Here is a 10386-nt window from a genome sequence, read left to right on the forward strand (position 1 = left end):
CCCACCGCCGTCCCGGGGCTCTGAGCATGCGGCGGCCCCGGCTCCGCCCCGACCGGGACAGCGCTGAGGGTGCCCGGGCGTCATGGAGCGGCTCGGGGAGCGGCTGGGGGAGCGCTCGGCGGCGCGGCTGGACACCATCCTGCGGCACCTGTCCCCGCGGCTGGCGGCGGCCCCGGCTCCTGTATCCTTCTGCTGTGGGGTCGGGAAGGGGCGGCAGCAGCGCTTTGGCCCCTGTGGGTCGGGGCCCCGCTTCCCCCAGCCTGGCTCGCTTTGCCCCTCGCTCCCCGCCCTTGTGTGCCCGTGGTATGTCCGACAGGGACACCGGGCTGGCAGGGGACACACGGGGCGATCCTGCCCTGTGTCCTGGTGCTGGAGAACAGGGCTCCCTGGCAGCCCCGAGCGGAATATCGGGGTCAGTACCTGACCCACCCCCACCCCAAAGCCTCTCCCTGAGCTTCAGCCCCGCAGGCTGTGGGGAGCCGGGGTGCGGATCTTGGCCGTGCCCCCCAGCACCGAGCCAGAGGCTTCCCTGCAGCCAGTTCTCCTCCTAGAGATTTAAGGAATTCCGCATGACTTAGAAGTTGCACGGGAAGTCACAGATTCCTCTGAAAGGTACAGACTGGACTGGCAGAGCAGCAGCAGGAAAATCATCAAGGTTTGGTTTGTGAGTGGCAACCGAGGTGGAAATGTTGGAGGCTGCCAACATAAGGCAGAGGAAACCTGGGTACAAATAAGTTTTTGCGTTGATATGTCCTGTGGTTCCAAAAGTTACATGGAGACTGCTTGCTAAGAATATTTTTAAAGCTGCTGTCATAAATGTTGCTTTAAAAAACCTTTTTCACAGAGCAGAATGCTAACAAGTTACCTCTGAATTACAATACATAGAATAGGTTGTGATCAAACAAGATGTAGAAGTCCTCAAATTGATTAAAAACAATACAATTAAAAATATGAAGGCAGATGGATAGTTGTTGACTCAGACTGCCATAACACAAGTAGGAACACAAAATTGAGAATAAATTATAGGAAAAACACCCTGGTTGTAACATACAGGAAGTAAGGAGAGGTGCTGCACAACCTGTTTGTGTTTAAATCTGGGTCATGATGCAAATAGCTTTGGACCAAAACCTGGTCTAAGCTGGGCTGGAGCAAGAAAGGTGTGTGGGTAAAGTAAATTACAGACTGACAAGAATGATTTATTTGATACATCAAGTGGTACATCAGTTCACTGGTTTTGTTTTAATATCTGTGCCTCGTGGTTTTGGTTGTCCAGGCAGCCCAGACTTGTCCTCTGAATGTTGCAAAGTGTCCAGAGAAAAACCAGTGAGAGGAAAAGGCACTACAAAGCCTGGGAGGAAGGGGCTGAAATGGAGTCCAGCACTGGGTGGGCTTGTCTGCTGTCCCCCCAAGGGGGAGGTGGAGGTGCTGAGGAGGGTCCCATGCTGGGGTTCAGCCTGTGCCTGTGTCTCCATCAGCTGTCTGTGGACATTTAGGAGCCTGAATGATCAGGAGTCCCATATTCACTGAAATTGGGCCTGAATTGTGGCGTGTGTGGAGCACTGGTGCCCTCAGTTGGGGGATTCCTTGCTCTGGAACCTCCTGTGCCAGCTGGTCTCCCCATGTTCTTCTCTCTGTCTTCCACCCAGTTCCCAGCACCTTTTCCTCCCTCTGGCTCATCATTTGTGCCACGCATTTTTGCATGTGTTGTTCTTCTCCCACTCTGTGTGACTCTTGAAGCTTCCTGGTGTGGGGACACAACAGCTGTGGTGAAACTTTATTTCTCATTCCCAAAGCATCCATGGTTTTATGAGCAGTAGAGGAAAGTCAGTGGTTTTCATGAAATCCTGAAGCAAACATGCATGTAAAGAACAAAAGATCAGCATGAAGATGCTCATTTTTGTTATGGATGACACTTCAATACCATGCATAAAGCTCTTGTGTGGCTTCTTTAGCAAGTGGGTTTAATTGCCCTGTTGATAAGAATGTGTCTCTGCATAAGAGATAAAAAAGCTTTTTAAAAACCTGTTGAAATGACTTGAAGGGGACGACAAGCCTAAAGCTCTCCTCTCTCCCTGCTGTCCCTGTCATTTGGAAGGGACCTGATCTCTGCAGTAACTGGAGAGAAGGTGAGGGTTTGCAACACTCTGTGAGAACATGAAACCTCAGGTTTACTCCTCTTCCTTTATTGTTTCAGATTCTTTTCATTTATAGAATATTTCTTATTATAATTTATTATTATGGAAGCAAAACGAAGAAGAATGTGGATTGAGTATCCAGCACAGCACCTGCCTTTAGGATGAACAGCACTGTAGGATTGAGGACCCATATCTGTAGATAATGTTCCAATCTATTTTGCTTGATTGTATATTCCTTAATTCCCACCCCAGATAAGCAATCCTACTTCAGCCCAAGTCAGTGTTGCTCCTCATTCAGGGAGGTTTTGGTAAGCTCCATCTTCCTTGGTAGAGATGAAAGCAAAACAACCTTCAGAGCTTAGCTCTTTCTTCCCCTGTTGGGAAGGATGAAAGTTTGACAAGAAAGTCTCACAGATGTGTGTGCTTAGCAGAAAGATTTTTAAATGTAGAGGCTGATTAAGGAATAAGATGGAAGCAAGTTTTGATATAGAAGAAAAGAATTGCTGAGCCAGCCTTACTGGATAACCAATGAGGCAAAGGGTGTGTTAGTTAGAAGGGGTTTTTATGACTTTGAGCGAAGGATAAACCCACCCCAAAAAAGATGTTTTTACCAAGCAGAAAGATAGCACAGGCAAACAAGTCAGCAAATGGTGCAAGTAGAAAAAAGGTCTCAGAATTTTCCACTGCAAGAAAACTGAAAAACAACTTCTAGCTTAAAGTGTAATGTACTAACTTTTAGTGATTGGAGAGCAGTAACATGAATATGGTAATTACAGTAGTTATGATAGGCTATAGATAAAAGTTAAGGTATAGATTGGTTCTACTGTATTAAGATGCTCAGCAAAGAAAAGTATAGAATGCATTGTAACCAAATCCAAAGGGTCTGGAGCTGACAGCTGTAGGCACAGGCTCTGCCACCCATGACCCTGGACTGCTGTAACTCTTGGATGTAATAAACTGCATTTTGGAGAGCCCCTGGAGTCCCACATCCCTCAGTTCAGCTCTTACATTCCCCCAAGCACACATGTTGGTCACTAGGTGTGGTTAACGTGTCCCTAGGTGTGGTTAACGTGTCCTAGGCGTGGTTTAACATGTCCCTAGGTGTGGTTAACGTGTCCCTAGGCGTGGTTTAACATGTCCCTAGGTGTGGTTAACGTGTCCTAGGCGTGGTTTAACATGTCCCTAGGTGTGGTTAACGTGTCCCTAGGCGTGGTTTAACATGTCCCTAGGTGTGGTTAACGTGTCCTAGGCGTGGTTTAACATGTCCCTAGGTGTGGTTAACGTGTCCCTAGGCGTGGTTAAAGTGTCCCCAGGCGTGGTTAACGTGTCCCTTGTGTCCCAGCTACACCCTGGACAACGCTGTGCTGAGCAGGGAGCAGAGGCAGTTCTATGAGGACAATGGGTACCTGCTCATCAGGAACCTCGTGTCTGACCAGGACATCGAGCGCTTCAGGTACAGACACTGCCTGACGGGCTGGGGGCAGCTCTGGGGAGCTGGAGGTCATTGGGCTCTTCCAACATGGATGTGCCCTCTGGTTTGCAGGAAGGAGTTCACCAGGATCTGCAGAAGAGAGGTGAAGCCACCAGGAGTTATGATTATGAAGGATGAATCCCGGAAATCTGAGTTTGGTCTGTCTGAAAGCGTGGTTAATAAAGTGCAGGACTTCCAGGAAGATGAAGAGCTGTTCAGATACTGCACTCTGCCTGAGGTAAAACAAACAAAGGGTGCTGCTGGTGGAAGGGCCTGTATGGAGGTGTCTGACCCGGCAGGTCACTCCCATAAACACACAAGTGAGGAAGGAGGATAAGTCAGCCTTTAAGAGAGTGTTCTGCATGAGCAGGGGATGGATGGAGGTTGAGGCAGAAGACGTAAAGCAGTGCTGCTCTGCCCCTGGTGCTGCCCTGCCCCTGGTGCTGCCCTGCCCCTGGGGCTGCCCTGCCCCTGGTGCTGCCCTGCCCCTGGTGCTGCCCTGCCCCTGGTGCTGCTCTGCCCCTGGTGCTGCTCTGCCCCTGGTGCTGCCCTGCCCCTGGTGTGGAGCCAGTCAGGAATGTGACTTGGCCAAACCATGCCAGGCTAGAGGGGCAGATCAGCCACATGTTCTGAGTGTGTTTTATCTGGGCAAACATCTGTCCCAGGGCAGGTCCAGCCTTTCAGCCAATATTCATGTGGCAGATACAGCTCTGTGGGAGTACTCTCCCCATCTTTTCCACCCTTCTCAGCAGCCTGCAGCACCATCTTCCCTCCTGGCCTCCTGCCACCATTCCCATTTGTGTGCCAAGCCAGATCCTGCCTCCTGTCCTGCATCCTTCCATCCTCCCTGACCTCCTCCTCCTGTACCCTTGTCCTCAGCCAAACATCCAGCTCCCAGTGCTTCCTCAGCAACATTTCTTCTTGTTTTTCATGGTTCTGATTTTTTTCCCTAATGTTTTTGTCTTTGTAGGTCCTCAAATATGTTGAGTGCTTCACAGGGCCGAACATCATGGCAATGCACACCATGCTGATCAATAAACTTCCAGATTCTGGTAAGGAAAACTTGCATTAGTGGAAAATGAATGAATTATTGTGTGCATGCCAGAATTGAACTTAGTGTTTTAGAAAAGCTGTAAAAAAATTAAATCCAAATAACATTGAAGATTTACAAAGCCATTTTGGTGATAGTTTGTTTTCTTTTTACCTTGGTTTAATGAGACAAGATAAGAAAACACAGGAGAGTTTTTGAGGCTGCACAAAGTCTAAATAGTGGCAAATGAGGCAAGCAGAAATATCCTAACTGTATCTATTTAAGGAGCAAAATCAATGGCCAAATAAGTATATAAATTGTATTTAAAAGGCTTTTCTGGTGTGGATGATATTTCCATTTCCACAGGGGCAAAAAATAATAAGCAAAACTTCAAGAATATTTATTTATGTTTAGACTTCATGGAAGAGAGCCTCTAGGGCAGAGACTCTCTGTGGAGGCTGCAGTCCATAAATTGAGGATTTTTTCCCCCTCTTTTTAAGAAAAAGCTAAATAAACATGAGCAGGGTGCAGCACAGACAGGGTTGGTTCTGCTTGCATCACAGCAGCACATCCAGTGCCTGCAGAGAGCACAGCTGTTGGAAGGGCTTTGTGCTCAGGAGGTTTGTGCAACTCTGTGCTGGTTAAAGTTCTCAAAACTGGAGAGCAGCCAAAATGAGTGATTAAAAAATGTGTGCTGGTGGTAAAGGCCAGCAAAAGGAGCCTTCTGAGGGGTCACAGGCTAAGCAGCTTTCACTGTGTGACCAAGAGCCACCTCCATGGTCCATTTTGGGCTGGGATGGAAGCTCGGCTTGGCTTCCGTGGCTGGGCTGGAGCAGCACTGAGTACACCAGGTGTCTCCAGCATCCTTAGGATGTGCCACAGTGGTTGAACAGAAGGAGAAGCTGTGTCACAGTGATGGGCTGCAGGTTTCTGTCTGTGTTGCAGCCCAGCAGACCTTCCTGCACCCCATGCACCAGGACCTGCACTATTTCCCGTTCCGGCCCGCGTCCCGCATCGTGTGCGCCTGGACCGCCATGGAGAGGGCTCACCAGGACAATGGCTGCCTCATCGTGCAGCCAGGGACACACAGGACAGCCCTGAAGCCTCATGGCTACCCACAGTGGGAGGTAGGGACTCATGGAGGGCTTGGGAAGGACTCTCTGTAGGGGAAACATGTGCAGGTCAAAGCTGAGATTTTCAGTGATTTTTTTTTTTTCTTACATTTTTCTTACATACTGACATTGATTTGGGAGAGTGTTTCTTATGTGACCTCACTCCTTGTGACAAGGGTGGATTTGTCTCTGTTCCCACCTTCACCTGGAAAAATGTCCAGCATGTTGTGGCATGAGAATATAAACACATGCCAGCATTTTCCACTGCCCTTGCCAAGTGTGAAGGCTCTGTCTCCTCCTGTCAGCTTGTTGCTGCCTGGTAGCATGTGTACTGTCCCAAAGAGGAGAAGTCTGACAGTAAACAGCTGGATGGAATAAAATATCAGTTGGTATCTTCCTCTTAAGAGTGTGTGTTTCCTGGCCTGGCCTGTCAGTGGTGATTGAGCAGAAGGCTGGACTCCAGCAGTGGCATCAGGCCACCCTTGTGGGCTTTCCCAGTGCTCTTCTCTGTTCTCTCCAGCTGAGAATTTCATTGTCCAAATCCAGCTGCAGAAAATACAGAAAGTATCATTTTTTTGTATGTCAGGCTTGAGGTAGAAGGACTAGCAAGCAATAGTCAGATTTTTAGCTTGGCATGTGGAATATTCTCTCCAGGGGAAAGCAGATCCAAAGCTGTCCCTGCTGTGCTCTGAGAATCAGCACTTCCTCTAATTCTAACTGAGTGATTTCAGTTCAGCATCTTCTTTCCTAGGGTAAAACCAACAAACTTTTCCATGGGCTGCTTGATGAGGATGAGAAGATTCCCAAGGTTCACCTTGTCATGGAGAAGGGAGACACAGTGTTCTTCCACCCCCTGCTCATTCATGGCTCTGGGATAAACAGGACATCAGGTTTTCGAAAGGTAGGAAAACATCTCTTGATATAGTTTTTTATATTCTTGATTTTTTTAAAACAAAATTATCCAACTATCCCTCTGTTTTTATCCCCCACCCCCTTTGAATCCTTTCTCAGTTCATGAATATGTGGATGAATTAAAGAGTTGTCTTCCTAACATGCTTCAGCACTCTCTTGTTTATTTATTATTTTATTTTTAAACATCTGTCTTCTGTAAGAATAGCATGCTGTGCAGCTGCTTGAGAAAAACAGAACAGGAGTAGAAATTAGATGTTGAATCTACATTTAAATTAAAGCCTGTCTGGCTGTACTTGCTTTTCTGAAAGCTCCCTTTCAGCTGTCCCAGATATCAGGACTTTATCTAATCTTTTTTCCCTGTCTTCCTGGTATCCCATCTCTGGATAACAGGAATCTCCATCATGCAATAAATAATATTTATTTATATGATTGCACAACCAATTTTTCTATGAAAGATTTGTTGACATGCATGATTCTTTAACTGAAACAGGGAAAAGTGCCCTCCTTTGGAGGCCTGGTCCTGTCTCAGGAGGGATTGATCCAGGCACTGGTTTTGTTTTGGTTTGCCTGTTGTGTGGCCTGTTCTTTCAGCCCCTGTGGCAGTTTGTTGGTGGATTCAAAAGAAGTGGGTTGTGACCCTCTGGGTGCAGGAACCAGGAGCCCCTAGAGCACACACAGGTCTGGCCCAGCCCTGACTCTCCCTGTTTCCACTCCAGCTGCTGATATTGTGAGATCAAGCAGTACAGCTCATGCTGAGGGAGTGAGGGGGAGAAGGGAAAGAAGAAGAGCAAGAGAAGGAAGTCAGCAGCAAGAGTATTCCTCCAAGGGGACACTCTCCAGAGCTCTTGGAAAGGAGGAAGGGTTTTGCTGGCATGATCTGTATGGAAGGAGTGATGTGTCCACAATCTGGAATGCCTGAGTTTTTCCCGACTTTTTGAGTTGTTTGTAGTCAGTGTGACAGTGAGTGACACCCACTTTCCTCACACAGAGCATCAGCTGCCACTTTGCCAGCTCAGAGTGTCACTACATCGATGTCAAGAACACAACTCAGGAGCACCTGGAGAAGGAGCTGCAGGAAATGGTTTGCAAGAAATACGATGCAACTAACGTGGAGCTCAAGGTGAGACTCAGTGCCCTTTGGTACAAACCAGGTCAGTTCCCTTTCCCCAGTCTCTCCTGTGGCACATTGGTGCCCTTTGCTGTGCCCAGCTTGGCAGATCAGGCTGTACCAGGCAGAGGTGCTTGGCAGGATGAAAGACCTGATGTTCAGAGGATGACTGGCAGGCTTTTTTGGGGCCTTTTTCTTTATAATGTTCACTGGCAGCCTCTTCACAACCCTTGTTCACTGGCAGCCTCTTCACATCCCACGATCTCCAGAAATTCCTTGAGAAGCTCTGCTTGTAAATAAAAAAATGTGGTCATTTGCCCTGAATTCAAAACTATCAACTGGAATAAATTCAGTGCTTGTCCAGTTTTTATGTCCACAGTTCTAACAGTTTCCCCCCATGGTGGGTGGATTTTCCTTTTAAAACAAATAGCCACATCTGATCACAATAACAAATGGATTTTTTTTGCTTAAATATAATCCCACATCAGTTGTTTATACTCGAGGCTATAGCAGTGATATATATCTGCCTCAAAAAAGAAATGGAACTAATGGACTCTTGCTGAATAACTGAGACCATTGAGTAAAATAGAAAGCAAATGTGAATTCTTCAGGGATCCAGCCACTGAAAGAAAAATAAACCTTGTTTCTGGGGTGAAAGTGTTCTGAATATCTTAATCCACAGCAGTTCCCAAGCATGTGCAAAGCCTGTATCAAGGCAGTAAAGTCTAGATGTAAAAGCAGCAATTTCATTTTAAAATGTACTTGTTTTACAATATCTGGGGCTTTCTGGAGGAGGGACTTTCTTTTTCACTGTCACTGCAGGCCCCCAGCCAGGTATCAATTAGCATTGACTCCATGATTCTCAGGAGGCTGATCAATCACTTTATTATTCTGTACTTATTAAGAAACCCATTGCCCTTACAGACAGATACAGGTGTACCCAATTGGTCCTTTGAGCTAAATACCATCACCATTGGCCAATGAGGAAACCACCCTCTGGTAAACAAATCTCCATAACACATTCCACATCTTCACAACAACAGGTGGAGCAAGTGAAGATAAGAATTGTTTATCATTCTTTTCTCTGAGCTTCTCCCAGCCTTTCCCAGGATGATGCCTGGGAAAGTTGTGCCTGCTGCTCTCTGTGGCCAGAGAGCTGCTGCCACATTTCACCCTTGCTGGTTTGTGTTGTTCTGTTTCCCCCAGTGTGCCTGGGTGTTTTGGGGTGCCCAGCTGTGTTTTGCAAGCTGATCTTTCATGGCTGTAAAGCCACAGCTTGCTTGGCTTTCAGTTCCTGGGGTTATTTAGGTGCTTGGTGAAATCCAGAGGGATGTGTAGCGAGGCTCTCTCCTTCTCCTGAGTGGAAATGAAGTTGTTCTTATAAGCCCCAGAGAAATCTCTGTGTTTTTGTGTAGCTTTAAGGATTTTTTTTTTGCCAGAGTTGGAGTTTTCTCCCAGAGGAGTGCCCAGGTTTTATTTCACCTTCAGCAGATGATAAGAACTAAGTAATCCTCTACTTCCATCTGTGTAAACTGAAATCCTGATCACTGTTTCCTGGCCCTCAAGGTGCTTTTTCTTTGTCTCATTTTTGTTTTGAAGGATATTTGGAACTTCCGAGCACGGCTTGTGCAAGGGGAAAGAATCAACCTGTAGAAGAGCAGGATGGAAACCATGGCCCTGAGCATGAGCTTCTCTGAGGGAAGAACACAGAATTCTGGGCAGGCAGAATTCTCTTTGCTGACCTCTGTAATGGTAACTTAGCCAAATGCTGCACTGCAAAATCGATCTATGCTAATTCAGAGTAATTGCACTGAGCTTGGGCAGCTGATGTATGTCAAAGGAAACCTAACCTAGAAAAACAGATTTGCTGCAGGTGTCTTAGACAATCAAAGAATCAAAGTCTTGAAAGAATACTTTGATTTTCTTGGTGTTTTCATTCTTATTTCTTAAAAGTTTTTAACATGACACAGCTTTAGAATGATGCTATACCAATATAGGATTTTATGAAAGAATTTCCAGTGTTTCCAGCTTCCTTTTCTGTGCCAAACAAAAAAAAAAAAAAAATCCGTTTCAGACAAGCCCTCAGTGACATGGGGAGTTACTAGTGTAGCTGATGAAGATGTGGGTGTTGGTACCAGCACAATCAGTGGTGTAAGGAAGTGGTTAAAGAGAAAGCAGCAACCACTCACAGAGAAAATTGGGATTTATGGACAGGAATATGATTGCTGGCAGAGCTCCTCAAGCATGGCTTGGCATGGCATCACACCTGACCAGGCAGCTCTGGCACAGGTGAAATATGAGTCTGACAGTGTTGGGAGCTGCTGGGCCAACAGAGCAGCCTCCCACTGGCCTTGCCCAACTGATCCAAGGCTGTGTGAAGTGGGGGAATCCTTTGAGTCTGGAGGTCTGGGAAAAGGAGCCTTTTGCTGCTGCCAGGTTGAGGAAGTGTTTGGATGTTCCCCAGGATGCAGTGGTGGTAGGGTGGAGTGATGCACACTGAAATGATCCTCTTGCCTTTGACAGTGTTTTTCCTTTGACAGTGTTTTTCCTTTCTGAAAGATTCTTTTGCTTTCAGGATCTATTTTTTGAAATAAAGAATAAACCAGAGCAAAACTGCA

At 46.7% G+C, this 10386-nt stretch overlaps 1 protein-coding gene across 1 annotated transcript; it reads left to right on the forward strand.

Annotated features, from left to right (window-relative positions):
* On the forward strand, positions 1 to 10386 carry PHYH (phytanoyl-CoA 2-hydroxylase). The gene is made up of 9 exons (XM_058804938.1): positions 1 to 181; positions 2388 to 2443; positions 3478 to 3588; positions 3679 to 3844; positions 4577 to 4658; positions 5582 to 5763; positions 6500 to 6649; positions 7649 to 7780; positions 9368 to 10386. The coding sequence occupies exons 1-9, from the start codon at positions 83 to 85 to the stop codon at positions 9419 to 9421; spliced, it is 1032 nt and encodes a 343-aa protein (XP_058660921.1). The 5' UTR covers positions 1 to 82; the 3' UTR covers positions 9422 to 10386.

The sequence above is a fragment of the Ammospiza caudacuta genome, chromosome 5 (assembly GCF_027887145.1).
Source record: "Ammospiza caudacuta isolate bAmmCau1 chromosome 5, bAmmCau1.pri, whole genome shotgun sequence".
NCBI classification, from domain to species: domain Eukaryota; kingdom Metazoa; phylum Chordata; class Aves; order Passeriformes; family Passerellidae; genus Ammospiza; species Ammospiza caudacuta.